This window comes from Varroa destructor, unplaced genomic scaffold, assembly GCF_002443255.2.
Source record: "Varroa destructor unplaced genomic scaffold, Vdes_3.0 BEIS01000005.1, whole genome shotgun sequence".
NCBI classification, from domain to species: domain Eukaryota; kingdom Metazoa; phylum Arthropoda; class Arachnida; order Mesostigmata; family Varroidae; genus Varroa; species Varroa destructor.
Window position 1 is genome coordinate 39,634,288 of NW_019211458.1, and position 23,945 is coordinate 39,658,232.

Here is a 23,945-nt window from a genome sequence, read left to right on the forward strand (position 1 = left end):
TCTTCTCTGTGTGTTAGTAATCTGTGCTGTGCCGTCGTATTGGTTCCGTCCGGTCACCAAAAAGCAGGAATTCGGTTGGCTCGTCCAAATGATTCCGTTGCCTTAGCGATTTTCACGATTGTGAACTGTCTGATGGATAGGCTTGTTAGAACTGAGTGAGATGCAGACAGCTTTGGGCGGATTTGTGTTGCTGAACGTAGAACACTGAGTTGCAACGTGAAGATTTTATTCTATTTCATGCTAGCTCATTCTTTTCTCGTAATGCTGGTGATTCAAGTAATGATCAATGGGTAAAAAAGACTGCGTTAAAGATTTTTTGTATTATTATTTCACAAAGATAACATGAAGTGAATAATAAAAGTAGGTAAAACTAAAAAAAAATTACAGTAGTAAAAAAATAATAGTAATAAAATGAACATATATCTAAGAGTCATGATTTTTCACGAGCTGTAGACGAATCGTAGAGTAGAACAGGTTGTCCGTTCCAAGGTTCAGTCACCTGCAAAAAGAAAAGATAATTTCTATAGAGCATATGCAACCGTTCCTTCTATATTACTATGAAATCTTTAAACGGAATGTTAGATTTTTTTTATCGAAAATTATTCCTTTAGTTGATTTACTGAATGGACAGCCGCTCTACAGACTTAGCAGTGAGTACACGTCTGCTGCTAGTGATACTATCCACTTGTAATCAAGTTAGTTTGATTCACGCCAGCAATATGGCCACAGCGTGTGCATACAAAAAGCTACCATATGCAGATTCAAACTGTATCTTCGAGAGTACCTTATACTTGACATGACTTGCATACATGACTTGACATACATGACTTGCAGCGATTCGATGCCAGTGAATCGAGCGACTTGAAATGAGTCTGTGACCGCAAATACGTGACAAAATAGACAATTTGGCTATTTGTTTACTCCTACTATCTATATATAGTACATACCAACCCTTATACGCCTCTTCTGTTCTCCATTAGGCGGGGGCAAAAATGGACGATTTTTGAGCTTAGGCCCGTCTCCATTAGTTCACCGGCTCGCATGAGGCCATCGATTAGGCTGCTTTTCTTTGTGACATCGCCTCGCTAATATTAGCAGTTTTAACCGACTGGCCACTGTCCAGCTATTGATTTATCGTTTCATTTATGTTTCTGAGTTTCTTGCTGGCCGCTGCACCCTCTGTTGCATCAAGTCCAGTTAGGTTTTTCTATTACTGTCGTTCTGTAACCCCGACTGATGGAGCACTGCTACCTGTACGCCTATTTTTAGTGAAACCATACTAAACTGTGATCTATTTTGAAGGAGCTCATGCAAATCTTGCGATGTTGGTTGTTGCAAGGTTGGTATTAGAAATGAATGTACATGTTGTTGTGAAATTTGTAGTTAGATTCCTTACGCTACCTGTGAGACTATTCATTAGAGTATGTTAGTTTAGGCTTTGCTGAGGTCAAGGTTACTTTGTTTCGTTAGATTATAGCTTGTTTGTTATTTCCATTAGCATTAAATTTTTGAGACTGTTCTTCCGACATTTGCAGTGCGTACAATCGTCATCTAAATTTTGTATAAATAAGGGCAGCTTTAGCAAAGAGTGATATAAACCGGGTGCGCTTTGTAAAATACTTTTACACAAATATGGTTTCTTCATACTGTGTTGATACCAACTGGTAAAGATGGAAAGGCTACACCAGATCGATAGTTTATTAGGGTTATGCTTGATTCTTTGCATGTCTTCGAAATATTGAAAAGCGGCAACTTTTTAAATCAGGTACAGACCTAAACAAAACAATGAGTCCACTGATTACTAGAGGTCTTTTTTCGGCGTTTGCTTTTCAAATTACCACTAGCAAGAATGAGTGCGTGACCTGGAGTTTTCTCAAACTCTAGGAATAATCAAGAGGTAAGGGAAAGTCTGGTCTGATGGCCAATATCCATCTTTTCGAATGCGTTCATCGTTGGTATGGTTATGATAAACATGCGGCTGTCGCTAATTAAAATTTCAGCATTGACAAATTACTACTGTGTCGTTTCATTAGTCTCTGTTGGAAAGACCTCGAATAAGCCTAACAAGACCCACCCCGGTTAGACCTTCTAAAGGCGCAGGTTTTTAATCCTCACCGAGAAAATGGTTCTGAAAACTTGCTCACAGTAATAATTTCCCAAGACGTTAAAAAAATTTGAAGTTAAAACAAATTCCAAGAAAACTATGAAGGTAAGGGTTACCACGAATGTTACACCAACATTAGTTACTTAAACTTTATCTTTACACATGCAATTTTGCATGAACAGACCGTTAGGTAGTTTCAACTAAAAGTCACTTCTTTGTTATCATTTTTTTGTCCTATCCATTTTGAAAACAACATACGACTTTATGAGACTATCAGAGAGTCCTTTGGGATGCCTAGGAAACGACACGATTTCTCACGGTTATTTAGATGTGAAGACGAATCATCTACTTACTATTTATGTAGTTTGCACCGTGTGCACTTTTAGTCAATAAATAGTCCTATTATAAGGTAGAATCAGACGCAACACTGCTCAAGCAGTATTAAACCGTTTGGTTTCTCCCTACAACCTGCTGGTATCCTAAACATATTTTTATGCTTTTTAAAACTCTCGGCCAAATAACGAGATAGAATCATAAGACGAATCATAATAGATGTTTTGTAAATAATACGTCAGGCCTATCTGATGCACTTCTATTCAAATAAGTTCACTTAATGGCATAATAGGTAACGTATTTGTTTGTTAACCTTAAGGACACATAGTAGCCTAAGTCCGAATTCGGGGATAAACACACTTTGTTTTGTTGCGAGCCAACAGTGTGGAGTGGACGGCGGTGCCAGACGTAAAACTCTAAATATTTAAGTAACTCTTCTCTGATCAGGTCTTGCTGTTGGTCAACAGTATTTTGACAAAAGGTCAACGTCTAATTACTAAAATGCTTGTGACCTCAACTAAAGATGGTCACATGTTCCCAACTATACTCAGTTACACCTGCCATGAAGAGCCGCCGAGTCGCTCAGATGTCACCTATAGTTATTTCCTAAGTATTTGTATATACACAAGTATATTTTATTATGCGAAATATGGCGCGATTAAAATAATACGTCCCTGTAAAAGCTTAGTAACGTATTTACCTGCTAATCTTACGAAGACGTCATGGTGTAGGTTCGAATTCGGGCATAGACACACTTTGTTTCGTGCTAGGACCCAGCCGTCGAATGAAATGCCTAATGGTGATACCTGCCATAAAATTCGAGACATAAAGAATAGTATAATGAGCATGTGAACTCATTTAATGACGAAAAAAATCTCGTGAATATTAACGGACTTTACTTAACGATTGAACAAACAGGTTGAAATCGGAAATAAGTGCCTTAGCAGATTGATTAAATAACTGATAGGAACATGTGTACCCTTTCATGACGCTTGCCAAATAGTCGTATCAGATAGCAATAGTAAATCAGAAGTAGATGGATACGATTATTCATAGTAACAACGTTATCACTGGAAAGTGGTATCTAACGTTACGTATGTCGCAATATTAATAACAGTTACCACTGTAGTTATTTTCCTTGTTCCTTCTAAATAGGATAGCTATAGGTTTGTTGTGCATTGCCATTGCAGAGACATGCGTTTGGGCTGTTGCCTTCTATCGCCTCTAGTCAAGCGAACGGCCGCAATGAGTAACGTTCTTCTCACAGAAACTGAGCGTGCAGAGCATTTAGCGCCTCTGCTAAAAAATGGGTGGAGTCACATCAAGGTGAGTTTGCATGCGGAGATTGTTGCTGCGTAAACCTATTATTCATGACTGGCCCTCAATATCATGACGTTAATATGCGCTCAGTCTTTATGTAAACATACATGAAAGATTGCGAGTTTGAGGAGAGATTTGTAATATGGTTATAGTAAAGGTACTAACATTTATTGACGTTACAGCTCATATCTCTCTCCAAATCGGTAAAATTATATCAGGCATATATATATATATATATATATATATATATATATATATATATATATATAGTTACAAGTAAACGACCTTAAATTTGTTCTATTTTACTATAATCTTCAGTAGAATATATGCAATTGGTTGAATTCCTATATATATAATCTTGAAGTTACTAATTCAATTGTGTGATATCAATCTTCAGTTTAAGGTAGTTAGAGTAAATGTCTTCGACAGCATGGGGCGCTGCTAGTTGGCTAGAAAAGTTGGCTAGAGTCATTCGGGGTAATTGATCGTTGTGTATCCTCTAAATTATTTTATGAATTACAGGAGCGGGATGCAATTCAAAAGCAATTTACACTGAAGGATTTCAACGAGGCCTTTGGCTTCATGTCGCGCGTGGCTCTCCGTGCGGAAAAGATGAACCACCACCCTGAATGGAGTAACGTTTACAACAAGGTCGATATTACCCTCGTCAGTCACGACGTGAGGGGTCTCTCCATGAGGGACGTACGCCTTGCCAAGTTCATTGAGAACGCGTCCAGCGAGAAGTCAGATTAAAAATAGCTTCGAATCTATTATCATGAGTGACGTTCCATATTTTTAAAAGTCCATTTGCCATATTACTTGGCGAATAAGCAGAATACCAACTTTGTACGCTGTACCTGAGTTTAACTGAATCGTATTAAGGCAGTTTTTTGTTAATTAAGAAAAGCAAGCTTCTATTAAAAAAAAATGAGATTTTACGCGAAGGATCTAAATTATAGTACAATATTCAACTTTAGCATAAATAATAAAAGAATATGTGCCTGTAATAAAGCATTATATATCTTTGCACTTAATTGGTTTTATATAACATGACTTTGCTCTTAACTTATTTTTATCAATTAACTTTAAGATAGAGGCTTGTTATTGGTATCTGACGGTTGAATAATTTATTACATTATATTCTAACGCATATGAAATTTATTGAATTCCAACGGTAACTAATTGGACAGTTCGATTAATTTCGTCAACCCGGATGCCATGGTAAGTATACAAAGTTGTGCACAGAAGTGATCCTATTCACTTGACCTCTTAGTATGAATTCTAGCCAGCCCCTTCACATTTTCCCTTCTAGTCCGTGAAGTCCTTCTAGTGAAATTTTGATTACTATCAAACTCGAGTACAAAAACAAAATATTTGAAAAATACGAGGAGAATGAGGTGTCTTATATATGAAACCAAAAACTCTGAGCCCTCTTGACGAAAATGCTATTAATAATTGCAATGGAAAGCCTTAATCACTTAATCTATAATGCATAATGTAATAAACAATCCATTATATTCAAGGCCCTGTATCCGTATTAATTAACCTCTGTGGATTTGTCATATTTTTATTAACCAACCCGATTTTTACATTTATCATTCCAGCTGGAGGTGTGGATGCTAGTTACAATGATATTTTGTCAGTTGAATGTGATAGCGGTTTTCATCCATTACTCATAACTGACTCCAATCAGTAAATGAGAAAAGCTTGAAGTCATAGTTTTTCTTTCCATTGGCGTCATAATTGATGATGCGATTACAGGAACTACATATATGGGTGGGATCCAGTCGCATTTTCGGATGGTCGGTGATCACCCAATCCGCCGGACCTTTGCCGCACATCTGACACGTAACGTTCACCTGTGAGAAGAAAACATCCTATTATAGAAGGGAAACTCATATCGAAAGAGAATCGAACACTTCATGTCGCCATATGATCACGAAGAACATATAAATTCAAGGGATGCTTCAGCGCAAAGTTTCCAAACCATCAGATACTCTTGGTAGTTGCAAATCCCTGATGATAAAAGCGCAACAGCTATCATCGTCTTCGATATAAGCATTTAGATTTAATAGAAGATTTAGACCAGTTTCATAATCTGTATATAGTTAAAAGTATACCGTTCATGAGTCTAACTCTGAAAACTGTCCTCAGAGTCAAAATCACTGTAACACAAAACGTCATAGTGACAATTTTCAGATTACATGAATTTAACATGTTATTTCTAGCTATACTTTTTGTATATTATGAGCAGACTAAATGTAACCCTATAATAATGTTAAATTTTATAAATTTAACATACATAACATTAAAGGATAAGAAATATTACTATGATAGTAAAAACCTAAACGCCTTCTATCCATCGGGATATGGTTTAGTTAATTCGATATTATACCCTTCGAATTAACACCATATCCCAACTTGTCTACACGATTTGATGCCTCAAAATCTCGTTTTCTTGAATTTGCAAGAAGCTTTTATTGAGGTGTCAGGATTACTATAATCAGGTCTAAAGTCCGACCGCCAATTATACTTCAATTATTCTTTCAAATCGTTTGCCTTTTTAAATAACTCCTGATTAATTCTTCCTGCAACGATGTCCGGACAGTGTGGAAATCAATGTACTAACGATTTTGGTCCCTATCATGCCATAGGCATCATTGCCCATTGCATGAGTACTGTATTCGTATTTGTGCCGAATTTTTTTTTTTTAGAGAAGATTCTAATTTGTCACAACACCTCTCGTGTTGTTTAACAATAATTAATTATTAGCTATGGTGTCGATTAAAAATAAGTAGTAAAAGTGTGATAATACTTTTCGTTGAAAAGTATTATAAAGAATGATAATCAAAAAACCTAAAATATTATACCTGTTGGTGCACCCTTTGTCCCAAGAGCATGGGGTAATTGTTGATGTCAGAATCATCGCGTTGTTCGTTCAGAAGACGAATATCGTTGAACACGACATGATGTTGACAGTCTCCGTTATGCATATAAACGTAAGGACGCCCTAATCGGATGCTGAGATCTCGAAACCTGTAATACGAATATTACTGACCCAAAATTCGATGTAGTGTTCCATTTTTCATACTCCCATGTTGGACAAGCCCCAAACCATAGCGAGGAAGAGAACAAAACACGAACAATAAATTTTTAACTGAATCGCTAAAATGTGCGCTCACGTCCAACTTCTATTAACTAGATGCAGCTACTTGCGTCATACTCGTTATTTGCCTCCTGCAAATCCCCAACCGATAACAAATAGTATCGGCTAAAGATCTGCGATAAACATGCTCTTAACATATCAAAAGCTATGCGTAAATCGGACGAAAATACATAAAAAATTTTCTGGCCATGCTTTGAAGTTATGCTCGCGTTAGTTAGGACACATAAGTTAGGACACAAAGACTACAGGTTCTAGTAACATCTAATATAGTCTAAGATGATGGAATTGATTCAGACAGTATCTTATAATTACTAATGTCCATTTAATTGTGACCAGTAACTCGTATGACTGCATGTACGTTTATAATAAATAATGAGCCATGGGGCCGCATTACATATAAAAATATTTTTTGTATATTTGCCATTACTTACTTGACACCAACAATATCTCGAACTTCAAAGTCCCCCAGTTTATTATCGGATATCCATTTGGCAATAACATTGGGATAATCCCAATTAGAACAGTAGAACGTATCCTCAATGAATATGAAGTAACTGGAATCATGATTAGATAGAAGGTAACCTATTCTTTATTAGAAATCGTTTCAACTTTTGTAGTAGGCGTTTTTAATTCAAAACACCATATTCAGTACTTGTTCTGAAACTGTTCACCATTCTATCAAATATAGGTATGCGTGATTGCTTTCTATTTGCAAATCTATCCAAAACATAATATGTAATGATTGTTTTATTTACCCTTTGATGCGATCTAAGAGAGGCTTGACCATATTTAGCGCTTCTGGGTGATCTGCAAAATCCCCAGGACGTGCATGGCCTGACGTGCATTTAAATCTAGAAAGCAGATCAACACAAATTAGCACCTCAGCATTTGCTTAGATGACGATTTTAACAGAAACACGTGCGGGTTACACTATGACGCGATCCGTATAGAAGCTTGGACAAGTCTTGGGCTATAAAAATCAGAAACCTGTGACGTAAACTCCGTTAACAATACGTAGCGTGCACATCGTGGGTTATTACATTGAGATTTGCAATCCATGCGAACCGTTTTCTCATTGTTTGAGCCAATGTCTATGTTCGTATTGATTGTTAGATGCAAAGAAAATTACAAAAAGCTTTATTAAAATCTAGTAGTCTAGCTTTAGTTACTTTAGTCTAGCTTTAGTAACTTTAGTTAGTTTATGAAGTAATATGTTTACGATTGGCAAAGCTTACCTGTTTACAAGACTCTGGAGTTCGGTCGATCCCAAGACTGCGAACTGACCAATTAGGTCGACAAAAGCCGGGGTACCAGTAGGAGGTGTTCGGAATAAACTAACCGTTAAAGTAGCTTCGAGCCATCTTACACGGGGTCCTCCTTCAACTATTCGTGGACCTGGAGGCTCTGGAAACGCTGGAAGCCGTAAGTCAGTCTTGAGCGAACCTAAACGCAACATGCACGACGAGGAGGCATGCCAAGGACGACTTCGCTGAAGATCACTATAATCAGCGATGGGCGAAATTACCCCACACAGAAAGATATGCATGTTAATCATGGCCTTCGACTAAGCATTGTTCATAGTAATGTTTATAATGTCATATAAACAATCTATAATGCAAACAGTACATCCAATAAGATCCTTATATTTAACAAAGGGGTCCTTATCCTCTTAGTTATTACATGACCTGTGGACTAACCTTTTGCGTATTCGAAGCGAAATCCAGCCATCATCATTGTCTGGAATAACTGTACAGTCAACTTCTTCGCACCCACACATTAGTTGCGAATGCTCCATAGCGACGCTTAGAGATCGAAAAGTTTCGTCGTCAACTGACATCATCCGGTGAATAGTCAAAGCTTTGTTCACTTCCTAGAGATGCACACATGCGTCAGACCTGTTATAATGTATAGTATTTATTCGAATCATACGTACATAGATCACGAAAATCACATAACAACAAGAAGAGAATAATTTATAGATTCAAAGCGTTCTAGTATATTAATAGTAAACCAGACTAGACCTACAGCGACAGAAAAGTAAATAAATTGTAAATGCTGAAGTGATACTAACTTCATACTCTCTGCTTGATGTTGGTTTGTAATGCATGTAAAATGCTAGCACGTTTCCTGCCTTACCACCACTTACGTAGTTTAAGGGACCACTAAAATAATCACTTTGGCAAGTTGCGTACAATACGTACTGCTTATCAACATAACTGTTCTTACCGTTGTCTCTCGCAGATACACAAACGCGGCACCCGTAGCTAAGTGATTTGCTGAGAAGCTGTCGATAAACTCGGAGACTTTAATCAGCTCGGAACAACCCGGGCCCTGAGCAATGCCGTGAAGGTCATCTAGGGTCTTTGGAGCCTTGTTTCTATTTTCATTTGGAGAGTCGCTGTCAAAGGCCATTGCCTTTTCTCGTTTGCAGACGCGCTAAACACGCAGATAACTAGTCCTTTTCTTGGCTAAAATAAACTACAGACCACGAAATGAGCTAGTAAGTTATGTACAAATCAATTTAAGAAATGCTAGAATCAAACACAAAGTGAAAATTTTTCCATCAAAGAACGCGTTCAGAACTGGAAGATGGGCAATAATCTGCACGCAAACTAACACCTTTAAACGAACAAAACAGGAGCAAATCTGTATTCTATTATTCCAACTCGGTCACAACAAACAAATAAACTCAATTTATTGAGCAGCATTAACAAGGGATTGTTTAGCGACGATAGGAGTTTATAATTCACTATATGAACTAGTCGGTCACACCGGGTCAGCGTAATCTTGTTGACTCTCTATTTACTAGCTTGATAAAAGAAAAATCCTTTTGATGCATCGTAAGGTGCGTACCGGTCGATCAGCCGATGTCTAGTCTTATCAAACCTAATTTTAAGAACACGTTTTAAAGCAGAGAAAGCTGTCTCATTCATGTTTCATTTTAAATCGAACGTTCCTTATTTATGGCACTGTTATCATTGAGTCGACAGCGGTGACCGACATGGAAGTTGGCGTCTAGGTCACAAAAACAGTAACAATTGTCATCAACTATAAACTATTCGAGGGAAAATTCATATTACACTTTTCATATTTTCCCACTATACGTTATTATTATTTTATTACATCATTTTCACACTATCTTTTTCAGTTATGAAATTGATATTTTCATATATACTAGGGAGATTTCTGCTGTAATTATCAGCGCAAATGTGTACAAAAATAACAAGCCATATGATTCTATATGCCCTAGCTACAATTATAACTAGGTAATTTTATACGCTATTGATCATCTCCTGAGAGCGACTTCATCCACCGTATTTGCGGTTCCTTTCAAACCTTCGTTAGCTACCGTATTTGAACTACAACTACAACTACAAGACATTCTATTCGAATGGAAAATGATTTATTAGAAGGTGTGTGTAAAGGTTTTTATTCGCCTTATTTTCAAATGAAGGTATTCAAAATCAAAACTATCCTAACCCCCGCTAACGCCTACTAAACCTAGAACCACGTGAATATCGAGTTCCAACTCCGGAAAAGATACGCTTGTTTCTTGCTATAGGTCAGCCGCGCGACGCTAACGCAGTTTCGGGCGTAAAGCGCAAAATGTTCTTTTTTAGACATTGTTTGGATATTTGTTCAGGCCCCTCAAAGGCAACATCGTCTGATCTATTTTAGGAGCATCAAAATAATATTTCTCATAATTCAATCAAAGGCATTTTAACGCTGCTTTTATATGATCTGACGAAATGATACTGCAGCCTGAAATAATCTCAAAAGTTATGTCTTCGAATAGGTTTATATCATTGTTTTTTTAGAGCTCACGATGCGAAGACAAACTTATGGGTTTCATCAGCATCAGAATTGTCAGATTGCTGATTAAATATTGTCTTTGTGTTATTATTATCGGTTATCATTTTATGGCTCAACCTATAAGTGTACTCCTTAAGTGTTTGCAAAATATCTCTTACACATTGTTGACATCGTTAACTAGGACGAAAATATGCTTACTCTAAATAAGACAATATTGATCATACAGTATACCCCTTTTTATTTCAACATAGAACACTTACATAGTGATACCTTTGGACTAGGATTTTTTTTTTACTTTCAAACATGAGTGATACATCACATATTTCTTTGTAAGTCAGCCACAAGCAATTTGTCCTTCTGACAATCCCTTGAAAATCAAATAAACGCCTTCTAGGCTTTTGATGACTTTTGTTGCAGATCAGCTTAAATGTGTTTATGGTTAAAAGGAACGAAAGAAGGCGTGTAAGACTTCTTATACCACCTATGCACTAATGCATGTAAGATAACCATATACTCGTATATATATATATGCGTATACATACCTAAAATTTGTTTTATTATCTATTTATTAATAAACTATGTAATTTACAGCAACTACTATTAGCAACGCACCTGTGTGCGGTACCGAACGGATTTCGACCACACACTCTTATATTTTAATGAGGGCTCGTTAGCACTCGGCTGGCGCCTTTTCTTCGCCGGCGCCCCTGAAGTTTTTTTCAAAGTAAAATGGATACACAAATGCATGCTCTATTCTATTGCGCACTGGTTGATCTGAAGGTCGATGGATCGGTCTGTGAGAGCAAAACTCCACATGGTCAACAGATACGACAATACAAGCGTAACCCGCCAAGCGCATAATCTATACGCGCGAGCTAACCTTTCTGTTAAATGCACAGAGTATTGGCAGGATTACAGCAACATTTAATAGCTCACTTGCCATAACATAAATTGGCCGTTGAACCATCAGCTCATCTGTGAGCCATTTTTTACTTGTCTTTGTTATCCTCGTAATATGATCAGCTCCTCCGCTCAAGTAGTTTTGATCCTCAGAGACCGACAAACCGGCGGAATACAGGCGTGTTCCTAAATTCGAACGAAACCTCTTATCTCTCGCTTTACCTTCAGATGCGCCAGTTTTCGCACATAAGCATTGATTCCTAGAAAATTCCAAATATGCCACCCTTTTTTTGGTTATCGAACTTCAGCTTCTGCATGACGATAGCGTCAACAATTTGTTTTGCTGTTCGATTTTGTCCGTAGTAGTCAATGAAATCTCCCTCTGGTCCAATTAAATACATGATAACCGTGTGATCAACGATATAATCATCTTCTTGATCTCGAGGGCCGACGCTGAAGTACACCCGAAATGCCTTCGTTGCACGTGCTAACTGCTCAACCGTACCAGTCAAACCGAGAATTTTTGGCGAGAATTCTGCTAAATAAGATTTAATCGCTTCCTTTGTATCTCGCTCTGGGTCAACGGTAATAAACAACGGCTGTAACTCAATATGCGGGTATTCCTTCTCAATGATGTCGACAATTTTTGCCATCTTCTCGAGTTCATCGGGACAGATATCTGGGCAATGGGTGAAACCAAAATAGAGCAGAACCCACTTGCCGTGAAAGTCTGCAGATTTGCGTGGCAGCCCATTGTAGTCGACGAGTTCAAAAACACCGCCTATCTTAGCCTTGCCCAATACACGTTTGCGCTCTTTTTCGATATTTTGCTTTTTCTCGTTTTTAACGTATAGCATAAATGTCAAAAGCGCGCCACCTAGACCCAAGCCGATGCCCACGGTCCTCCAGGTTACTGGCGATTCGCGCTTCTTAGGTTGTGGGGGAAGTTTGGTTGATTCTGTTGTGCATGGTCGTGACACAATGAAAACTGTACCAAATGTGGACCGCCACCCTGATCGACTCAGTCCATCGGATAGATTCTGTTGTTGTTGTTGTTGTCGTTGTTGTGTGGTGATTCGTGGCACGGCTGCCAGTGGGCGAGCGAGAATTCGACGGAAGAACGCCATTGTCTGCAAAGTGCATACATACGCGTCAAGATGTAAGAAAACGGTCAATATAAAAGCGTATGCCTTGAGAATAGCCAAGCGTTTATGGACAGTAAAACAATTACCAAAGAATATTTTTTAGAAGTCTGATGAAAAGCGAATAAAACGCTATAGCCAGTACCTGTTTACATGATTAACTTTTAGGTGGAAAATCAGTTCGAGGCAGAACTGTTTTTTTTTTGTAGTTCCAGCATTTTCACACGTTTTCACCGTCAGCAAACAATGACGTTCTTCCATATTAGATATTCTATGATTGGCGGAAAAGTAATTATACGCGACCAAAGGCTTAGAAATAAATTCTTCTGTATATACCCGAATTATATCGTTAAATGCTGTCCAAAGAAGGTTGATTTTTCAATACTTTATGTGCATCCAGAACGAAAGACGGTAAACTTAATTAGATATTCAGTGTTTAATTCAAATGATCATGTATTAAAATAATCGGTTGCTTCTATGGCTAATTCGTTTATAATATGCATAAACCTTTGACATAAAACAAATTCGGCACTCATACTTCACTAGATGTGATCTATTAATCCAAATTTCCCAACAAGTGTTGGCTTTTCCGTTCCTATCGTACAATATTTATAATGATCACACTGATAAGTAGATAATGTGAAGATCGGATAGCTCGTTCAAGGAAAAATCCAATCATTACTGTTTAGGGCACCACCTGAAGTATTCACTATAGGAGTTGTTTTGAATACCCAGGATAAAGACGTAGTGTTCCAACAAAATGAAGCACGCAGGTCCGACATTGCGTTGGCTTTAGAGCGAACTTTCGTGGTTGTGAAGTTTTAAGTTCCCCGACAGAGTTTGTTACTGAAGGAGTCACCGCTTAATAGTAATTTGTTTCGAGGACGACTATGTTCTTTTTAAAACTGTACATATAAGATGAAACATATCGCACGGGCGCAGTATTTATCATGTTGGACTCTATATTTAGTTGTGCAGATACCCTTGCAAGCCCTATACGGCCTGCTTTGTTTCGTTTTCATGCAAACTAAGTCGAAAAAATAATCTAATACATACCCGTGCGAAACTAGCTGCTGATGCCGATCAAGCAGCACATGCACTGACCAAATCAAAATATTTGAATGATCGCGCACGGGATGGCCTTTAGCGCAGGAAAGTTTATTTGAGATTAGTGTGGCGCCAAGTTCGACACAGACATGGCAGACGTATGAGATGATATTTAAAGGCAAACAATTAAATTAGCGAGAATTGTTTTAAAACCAAGTCACATATTTAAATTACGATATAATCAATTTGAAACGTACGTACATGAAATTTCGAATAGCTTTTATTTGGCTTGTAAGTAAATTTGAGAACAAAAGTGCTGTACCTTTAACGTGATAAGAGATTAGCTAGGCGATGCGTCCTAAATTCTAGTGAAATATCAAGTTTAAATGTTTCCGTGGTGTGTGTGTTATTTGAGTAATCACAAGCGTGGTAGTTGGTTGAATTCAAAAGAGGAAGAACCCGCTGATATAGTGAGACAACTTCGAGTGTTCAAGCAAAGTTATCTGAGTCAATTATAATTAATAATAATTAATTGTCACACGTAGCACGGCCTTACGCATAGTTTGAAAGTGTGCAGGTCAGCACAGCACGTAGCTTGCAGTTAAAGGTTCCTCATATTGGCTGGTCTTTCTAGTAAATTTTTTAATTTTCTAATCTAAAATTCTAAAGAAAACACGTACTCTTAGTAATATAAACGCCCAGATATCCGTAGTGCTTTCCAATTAGCATCCCCTACATTAACATGAACAGTTAATTTAATGTTGGAACCGGTTTAATGCGCATATCGGTTAGCTTCTGCAAGTTACCATTTCCTGGTGTTATGGCTTCATTGACCACATATCAATTTCTATATTCTTTTACCACATACTATTAGCTTACTTCCTTTAACGCTATTGTTTGTGGTATTTCTATAGTAGTATTACGTAATGTATCATTCTCTTCATATTTCGAATCGAATTTCTAAATAAACTAAAGAGTTATTAAGCTTTTGTGACTTTCCATAAGTCAGACAGTTAAAATTATAGACATTATTCAACCATATGGGCAGTTTATTTACGTCGTATTCCGAAATTAGCTATGTAAAATGCAAACAATGCGTTCTGTTGTATACCTTCTAATCAATGTCTATCATTTTCAATAAAGTAGGTTTTAAACAAAGAAGCTGCTTGATATGTTTAGTGTATTTGTGCAATCTGTACTAACGATATCAGTAGCGAATTCAAAATGCCCACAAAATTTTGTAATCAGTTAGTAGATAATAATGGCGTATGGTAGACCTGAAAAAATCTATACATTTCAGGTACCGTACTCCAGCCTTGGTTCCCATTGCTCCAGCACGTGTTTGAGTTAACAAACAAAAAACATGTTTACTGTTTGTGTTTTCGTTAAGTATTTGATAGTATTTATTTTTCTACTACGTGCATTTATTGTTACGCGGTCACCAACAATTAGGTTGTGAGCATTTCCGTCGCCATCGCTATATAAAAAACGAGGTGCTGCGTGAATATGCCGAATTTCTACTGTAATTGGGGTGCGTCGGGCTCTCGACTTCGACCCACCCGCGATCATTGTGATAATCCACTACGGCTGTATCTACATTAAGGGGAAAAGGGAAAAGGCCCTAGGGATATATATAGCGATGGCGTGGCTACGAAGCGTAGTGCGCGCGCTTTACCACTTTTGTACTAAAAAATGTTAAAAAAAAAGTTTCATAGCCGAGAGTAAGTTACCGCACTGAAGTTAACGAGTGTTTCGGTTTAACGTCTGATACTACCGTTAGGCATTTCATTAGATAGCGGGCTACCAGTTAGAAAGAAAGTGTCTACGCCGCATTTAAACAGAGGCTACCACGTGTTAGCAAAGTCTAGTACGCGAGCACGTTATCCAGTACGCCATCAGGGGGCAATATATGGTACTAGTGCCGTTAATGCTATTGGTGGCAGGAAGGGAAAAGTCGTAGCTGAAATTTCAGCGACAAGTTCGTACGAAAATGGACGAAGGAGACAACTCCGTAGGGGAGCGTTTGACATTTAAAAAACAGACACGTCGCCACTGACGCGACTCTTCGCGAGGCTTGTTTCAGAAGCATCTGCTAGGGTTTGCCTGTGTGTTTCTGCTACACTCAGCCCCACACACCTTAGAATCGGTTGGGGCCAGCGCAAGAAAATGGAATGGAGGACCTATACTCATTTACGCGGTAGACGCCAATTTAATTATTAGAGAGCTCCAAGCTGGCATTTTGTTTTGGAACGTTCCTAGAAAAAATCATGATAGTACGGCTTTGTGATTTACTGTATTGTAAATCTTACTGCAGTGTCGCCGACGGACTTCCTGTTCCTTTCAAATCTTGCGCGCAAGTATTGGACGTACCAGTGTATATCTAAAAAGATGCAGTGCAAGTACTCTAGTTTAATAAAATGTTCCTGGGCGCATACACAGCAAGCTTTGGTTTCGAATCAAAGCGAACACAGAACTCGTTGTACGGATCCGGGCTTGAGCAATGGACACGTTCCGGTATATGCAAGCAGTGAAAAATTTCTGTCGGTGATGGGCATGTAAACATTAAGAGACAGGTTGTTGCTTTGTGGGACGTTAGCCGATGTCTGAAACTTCGGGGAGAAACACGTGTATTTTGGTGTATTCCAGACCCGGCAATTGGAAAGGTAATGGGTTGTAGAGAGGTCTAAAGTAGGTCTGAATAGGTATTTCTTATTGTGTAGTCCCAGCAGCCAAGAAGGGTCTGAAGCAAGTAGAACAGGCGCCGTAACATATTAGGGCCTGCGTGAGCATGTTGGGTATAATCGAAAAATCTCGTTAAAACAAGCTCTAAGTTGGCTATTATCACATGACAGAGAATGGGGCTGGGAGAGCGCCAAATCATCTGATGGGATATACGTGGGTCGGGTGGCTGAGTATTGCGGCGCCTATGAATGTAAGATATTAATGTGGGACATTTTCATCGGCAGTTCTATGTAAGACCAACGTCGTGCCAATAAGTCACACTTGGACGAACACTACAATGTGTATCGATTTTTTTCGAAATTACGATGTATGAAAATGAAAGACGATATGGTCCCCAAATAAGCACCTTCTGCGGAGCGATCAGCACATATGCAGGACGCAAATAGTAGGATTACTCAAAGTGAACGCGTTGTCTTCGGAGCGATCCTGAACCAAATTAACGAACACAAGAGAGACGTTGCTAGCGCACTGCAATAAACAAGTGTCATTCTAGAAGATACATACTAAATACATCGAAAAAGCTTGCAATAAGCAGGTGAATTAAGGGTAGTGAGTGTTGAACGGCTTGAAGATCATCATGCAGCGAGGTGCTTGATAACTATTCGTATTTGAAAAATTGCTACAGGGTGCTGTTTACAGTGGCTCGTAGACTTAGTCATACCTGGGTCTAGATAAAAATATGATCCTCTTACGGGAGCTTCTGATCGAATTTTTGGGTAAATTTCTGACCGCCCAAGCAAGCTACATTCATCATTTTGTGAGTCGATTATAGGAAACTATTTCTGGATAGCAGGCGGCAAGTCATCGGCCAGTTACACTGAAAAGATTCAGAAGTTGATGCAAGAGATAGTGACACCTGTATTGTTAAAGGCGCAATGACCGATCCCTGGTAACGAGTTCGCCGGCGATTGAATTATAACAGGTGATCATTATGGTAGGTTGTTTTGAATTACACTCGCGCAGCCTTACGTCGTCTGTCCAAGGTGGTCAAGATTTTGAGGTGTATTTCAGTACGGCCATAAACTCGTTCACAGATTCGCCTTTACGAAGACAAGATCGAGGGAATGTTCTATATATCTTACCTCTTCGTGGTTTTACCATAATATTAAAGAAAAAAATTAGTTGTCCAAACGATTTTGCATTAGCTAAAAACATTCATCTAAAGCTAAATCTTAGGGAAACTACTCTGCGCTATTTTCCATAGATTGCTAAGTCAGTTCGATGACCTTTACGACGATGAGTTCAACAGCCGTTTATAATGTTTTTTATCCATATAATTAGCAGTGAAACAGTTTTTGAAAGAGAATGTATTTTTTCAAACAAACATTTGTTCTTTCTTATATTAAGAAAAGGCCGGACTTAAGGACTCAATCCTATCAGACCTATCGCAAAACTTTTCTAAAGTATTTACCATAAATATACCTCTCTTTTTCAGAAAATTTCAATATATTTTTCAATGAGGTCCTTAGAAATGATGTTTGTCAGTAATCGTTGGCAATTATTGTATCAGGGAGTTTTAAGGAACCTTAATACAGCCAATACTGTAACCACGTTCCTTTCTTTCTTATGTTTGTCGGTGCATCGACCAGAGAATAAAAAAAACTCAGCTTCATCATGCGAATTTTACTGAATGCAATCCCCTTCGTTTTATCGAATCCGCCTGATCCACGATTATATAGAAACGGTCGTACCTAACGCAATTTTGTGTTCCACTTTCCCATATGCTGTCTTAATAGACAGAAGTTATTTGGGACATTGTGCTATCTAGTGCTATGTAGTCTTCTAGTGTTCTAATCAATCTTTTGATCTTAAACGCCCTGTGCTTTTTGGAACGATGTAAAGGACACGGAAACGATACAGATCGGTATATACATAAAGTACGTAGATCCATATTCCCACTTCAGAACTTTATCAAGCTGCTGCTACTACTATAAATAATTAGAACAAAAGATTTTTAAAAAATCTACTGGATGTTGCGATATCAGTCACCACAGTGTTACGTATTTATTTTTTTTTTCAAACAGCCCTAATATTATCATTATTGTTGTTGTTGTTGTTATCACAGCTATTTGTGATCCATTTTGTACTCTAGCTACTGAATCAATCTAGCTTTTGCGTGATACGCACCAGACATCAGTAAAAAATTACCGATCCATTCTTCTTAAAATTGTTGTTTGCCAACTAGGCTATATTATGTTTTATTGGACGTTTAGCCAGTTTTATGTGCCTGGGGTCACTGCTGTCGTTGCTGTGATCAGGGTAAAGATTCGTATCGTTCCCTTCATTTAATTTACGCCGGCTGAGACCGATCCAATCAAACAAAAAACACTCTGTCATCAAAACCGCAAAGAACGCTGATCTTGATAGTGGTAAAAGCTGACGGCTTCAGGGAGGAGACAGCACACTCCGCCTATCCACAATAATAATAATATAGCGGTGAAACAACAACAAAAAATAGCGTCGTCAAACAAAGTAAAGAGAATTTAGCATAGAGGCGCGCGTACCTTCTATGTGGTCCGTGTATCCGAGCATGTGCATTTCCCGTAATCGATCGATACTTGTTGTTGTTGTTGTTGTTATAGAGTCGGTGCTTGTCGCTAGTGCAGCGGTTGCTCAATGTGGCGCTGCTGTTGCCGCGGCTGTTATCGATCTTGGCGCACGCGACTAGGGGGATTGACTTTTGCACTCATAGCAATTGCTGTACGTCCGCAGTGGTTCTGTGCACAGCAAGCGATCTGATTCGTTGGTCGTCATTTTTCGACTTTTGTTTCTGCGTCTGCCTGTTTCGCGCACATATTTACGCTCCCATATGCACTCGTAAAGCTACGATATCATAGGTAGATTCGAGTGCTCTGACTGCCACAGCTTTGACTTTCGAGCTGCAGGCTTCGACTTTTTCGTATCGGCGGAGAAAAGCCGCCAATAGAAGAGATTGCCCTAGGAGAAACGTCATACGTTAAAGCAACGCATGGAAACAAGATGGCGGTATCACGGCAAAGCAGTTAGACATTTCGCGCTGACGCAGCCGACGACCCTTGGAGAGGCTACATATATACTTGGGTGAATGCATTATCTTGTATAAGCATCGCAACAAGTCGCAACTGACAGAAATCGATGCGTACCGCTTTTGTTCGACATGATTGTAGGAAATGGCGGCGGTGGCGGCGGCGGCGGCGGCGACGGGGATCGTGGCTGAAAAGAGGACCACGGCGTTATGCAGAAGATTTTCGGTTCATTTAGAGATCTGCCACTTCCTATTGTTTTCGAATGAATCGATCTGGGTTCACTTTGCGGTTATTTTGCGGTTAAGAGTGAGCGAAATTATACTATGAGCTGTGCAAAGCGGAGTTCGAATTGAACGATTATATGTAATGTATGCAGTTTATCATGGAAATTGCTACACAGAGAGCGAATGATCTTTCATGCAGCATATAACTGTCTTGGATGGACTGTGGGGGCTTAATGTAAATACTTATTGCATCTGTAGCTTGTAGTCCTAGACTTTACGTTCAAGACCGTAGGGTTTTAAGTGTAGATTAGCACTCAAGTTAGTTGAAACTGAAGTTGACTTCAACTAAAAGGCTTAAATATAATGGTAGTAACGATAATAAAGAAGTCTAACGATATAGAATCATTAATAATTATGTCTTTGGACTAATTCGCCCTCTGTTGTCGGTGATGACGGTTGTCGATGACAAGTCTAAGCATGTATGCGCAGCACTGAATAAAATTGGCAAAATTATGGAAAGTGATACCTCTACATAATTTCGTCAGGCGTTTTTATTTGTAGGACTAAAGGCGTTTTGGGCTAATACGTCGCCAATTATATTAATCTGATTATAGTAGTCTTGTCCTGAGGTATGGGGTATCAGATTCCACACCATCTCAGTCGCCTGCTCTACAATTCTGTAACGGCGAAGATGAATCTATGTAAGGCATTTCAGACTGGTATATGTTTGCATTTTCTTCTCTTACAAACAGTCACGTTGAGAATGTCATGGCTATGACTTAAAGAACAAATCGTCATTAAATGCATATTCTATACGAGTAAAGTAATCCGTTTCCGCTTCTGGGGTCCGCAAGAACTTTTTTTAAACCTGTTATACGTTTTAGCTCGGCATACACAGTTACCTTGAACATCAGCTGATGATCTTGTTTTCATGGATGTTTTCACACAGAAAGTGATTTATTAATGGTCACACCCGGAAAATAAGGCGGATGTAGGGTGAAATTGGTAGGCAAAGTTAACTTGGACCACTAAGATCGTTTTTCTACACGATCCACTGTGCTGTTCTTATTCTAGGATAGTCAATCCGACTCGGTGTCGGAGCGTCGCGCATAACGGAGCCATATGAGCCTCTTCTAGATCCAAAAATTAGTAGCGAGTCCGATCGGTTTATCCTTGATGCTAATACGGTGTCTTATAAACTTAATATCGGTGGATAAATCTAACTAGCATAGATTTGCTCCGACAGAAATAAGTGCTTAATTACCACGACTCGAAATGCGTTTTACCTGATTTTTATGCAAGAAACACGTATTAAGTGAAGCTAGCTGACAGATAGGGGCAATTTGACTCGTTTCCCGGCAGACAGAAGTCACTATAGACAATTAATTGTTAAGTTTTCTGGTATCTCAGCAAACATAAACATTATATAGGTAATGGGGTACATAAACATCGAATTTTAACGCACAATAATAAGTTATATGCGTCGCACGTTAACATTTATAGAATACTTATTTGTAACAGTCCGTTCGATGAATGCGAATTCTAATTGATCATAGTGAGATTCCGAGCAACCGTTTGCGGTCATATTTTTTCGGAGCAACAATTTTTCTAGGGACATTTCGTGTAAAACGTAAACTACGTATTGCGGTCGTATTACTTCCTACGGTGAGCGGTAATGCGATGGTAGGTACATGACTTTGTAGCCGTCGCGTCATACGTGACGTTAGATGCTAAACTGATCGTGTTCGGAGGTGTGAACATTATCCTCAGTGCTGCGGTCGCCTGTCATCGATACGATCTTCAGTGAACACCACCCGAACCAACGCCATACCAAATATGCAATACATCAGAAAGTGACTGCAGTTCGAAAATCGTACTGTTTTACAACGGTAGAAATGGCAACAGCTGTAAAGACCAATAATGGATAGTAAAGCTTCCTTTATGTTCTGCTACCTAGTGTTGCTGTTATTGTTACTGATGACCATTTGTAGAGGCGACTGCTATGGCTTCATCTGTCTTCTCGAATATAATGATGTTGAATACATGTCTATTAATACGTTAGCGATAGACGTGAACTTCCTATGGTCCTTTGAACGAATCGTTTGCAGGCCTTTGAAGCATGTCCCCAGAAGGTCGGGCAGCCAATACAAAGAGTATTTCTGAGCGTCGCTCAAATTTTGCAGATTCGAAGCTCACTACTCGTACCGTTATCGACTTTGATAACGGATCTGGCATTCGACCACTATCATCTGCGTAAAAGATGTTGCATATTACGGAGTCTACTTTACAGTAGAACTAGAGATTTAATATGTTTCACTTTGATTTTGCTCATTTCAAATGAAATCTTTCCGAAGGTTTCGCAAAAACTTTCAAGTTAATTTTGAAAAAAAGCAAATGTTTATGAACACTATTAGCACAGCTTTGTTTGGTACAGTAAAGTCTATGTATTATACATCCGTCCACTCGGGACCTCTAACAATATTCACATTACGCAAATAGAAAACAGCGATATCTACGTATTTGATAAGCGTGATTGTATAGAAAAACAAAAACATTTTGAAAGTTACGGCGGGATCGACCACAACTACTGGCCACAAGCCGCCATTGTGCCTAAGCATGATGCCCGCTTTTTCATGCGTTCTCCTTCGCAGACAGCGTGGCTTCGAGGTGAAGCCACAAGCCAACGTTTGGCGTGCCTTTAATAGAGCACACATTTACCGTGTGCACGAATCCCAGAGGAGAAAGATCACATTGCTTTCTTTATATTTTTCGTTTTTTGTTGCCGTGCGTCATTGTTTCGTTGTACGCAATTGAGGCGAGAGTCGCTTTTCTGAATGAGCTTGTAAATCAGTTAAGCCAATTGCACGCTAGAGTTTATCAATCGTCAGTCCTTTAGCAGAATAAAATTTCAGTCTTACGAAACAACTATTATGCTTTGTACCAAGCTTCTACGAAACCCTATGATGGCCGAATATCAGTTTGAGAAGAGTTTTGGATTCTTTGGAGTTAGTAGGCCCTTCTCGCTAGTAACTCGTTGTCATGGCTATTGTAGGTTGTTAATGAGCCATGTGAATTATTATTTTCCATTACTCGATGATGGTACACATAATGTTTGTACTAGTGTTTGTAGGGTTCGATTATCGCTATGACAACTTCCAAGGCTCGTAAGAAGCTTCCAAATGCTCACTACGCGAAGGGGGAAATGTTGTCTTTCAACAGGATTGGATGCGAGACAGTACGTATTGCTGATTAGTATAAGGATAGTACCAGGGTTTTTCAATTTGGACAACTTTATGATGCATAGGAATAGTAAAATGGATCCGATTTTCATGATCTTTTTTTATCGTACCTATCGGTAAAGATAAGAAAAATCTGTATCCATTCAAAGACCTTCGGAGAACTATCAAGGGTTTTCCTACCAGAGAGATTCAAGACATTGAAAGTACCAGGGTGCAGGATTACGAACCTTCCGCAGACAATTTCCAACAAACCTGAAAAAACACACTGGGAATTCGAGAGTTAGATGCTTTACGTTGTAGCAAATTTTCTATCCCAGAAAACACATTGGGGGTCACTTTACTGCGCATGTTTACATCTGACAATTATAAACTTTTAGAACACTAAAATAAAAAAGTTCTAAATGAAGGAAAAAAGTTTCTTGAACTTTTTCCAACAAATATCTTTCTTGTTGATTACAAAGATGTCATTAGCGACGCCTAAACAACCTATCAAACAAACCCAAAGTGTTTAGATCTAAGGCTGTTTAATACACACGGTTTCTATCGATATGCCAATATTTCGCTATTGCGTAGCCTACCTGTTACTTGCAATGTTGCATACTCCAATAATTTGTATGGAACGAATCAGCAAAAGATTTGTCATGACTACGAGTTATTGGTTCGACTAAAAGGTGAACGAAGTGATCATTTGGAATTGTTGACGAACGCCGCTACCGCCGCCAGTAACAACAAAGAGTACCTTTGCTATTTCCATTATGATTCTCGTCTTCAAGGGTAGCTTTGATTGGCAGAATTGCCACGCTGCAACATTTATTCGGTTAGCTAGAGTCTAACTGCTGAACAAAAGTAGGGCATTGGCAGCACCTGACTTACCCGCTCAGAGGAGTCATTTCCTAGCGATGAACCGTTG

The 23,945-nt window shown here is 38.8% G+C and overlaps 3 protein-coding genes across 8 annotated transcripts; 1 reads left to right on the forward strand and 2 right to left on the reverse strand.

The window, feature by feature from the left end:
• The first annotated feature begins 246 nt into the window (after positions 1–246).
• On the forward strand, positions 247–7,328 carry LOC111250833 (putative pterin-4-alpha-carbinolamine dehydratase). The gene is made up of 5 exons (XM_086990957.1): positions 247–290; positions 3,628–3,763; positions 4,280–4,408; positions 4,948–4,978; positions 5,519–7,328. Exons 1-4 carry the CDS (start codon positions 262–264, stop codon positions 4,954–4,956), a joined length of 303 nt encoding a protein of 100 aa, XP_086847083.1. The 5' UTR covers positions 247–261; the 3' UTR covers positions 4,957–4,978; positions 5,519–7,328.
• Pbp49 (proximal sequence element A Pbp49) lies at positions 5,270–23,924 on the reverse strand. Of its 6 annotated transcripts, none has more exons than XM_086990953.1 (9): positions 23,909–23,924; positions 19,072–19,759; positions 9,150–9,401; positions 8,621–8,793; positions 8,159–8,422; positions 7,679–7,774; positions 7,355–7,477; positions 6,628–6,793; positions 5,270–5,616 (listed from the first exon to the last, which is right to left on the reverse strand). In XM_086990953.1, exons 3-9 carry the CDS (start codon positions 9,333–9,335, stop codon positions 5,431–5,433), a joined length of 1,194 nt encoding a protein of 397 aa, XP_086847079.1. In that variant the 5' UTR covers positions 9,336–9,401; positions 19,072–19,759; positions 23,909–23,924; the 3' UTR covers positions 5,270–5,430. The 6 variants fall into 6 exon arrangements, with proteins under 6 accessions (XP_086847079.1, XP_086847080.1, XP_086847078.1 ...); XM_086990954.1 differs by lacking the exon at positions 23,909–23,924 and adding an exon at positions 17,229–17,384 and having other exon boundaries at positions 19,072–20,274; XM_086990952.1 differs by lacking the exons at positions 19,072–19,759; positions 23,909–23,924 and adding an exon at positions 13,835–13,892.
• Positions 10,955–13,813, reverse strand: Scox (Synthesis of cytochrome c oxidase). The gene is made up of 2 exons (XM_086990956.1): positions 13,510–13,813; positions 10,955–12,766 (listed from the first exon to the last, which is right to left on the reverse strand). Exons 1-2 carry the CDS (start codon positions 13,558–13,560, stop codon positions 11,897–11,899), a joined length of 921 nt encoding a protein of 306 aa, XP_086847082.1. The 5' UTR covers positions 13,561–13,813; the 3' UTR covers positions 10,955–11,896.
• Positions 23,925–23,945: the final 21 nt, after the last annotated feature.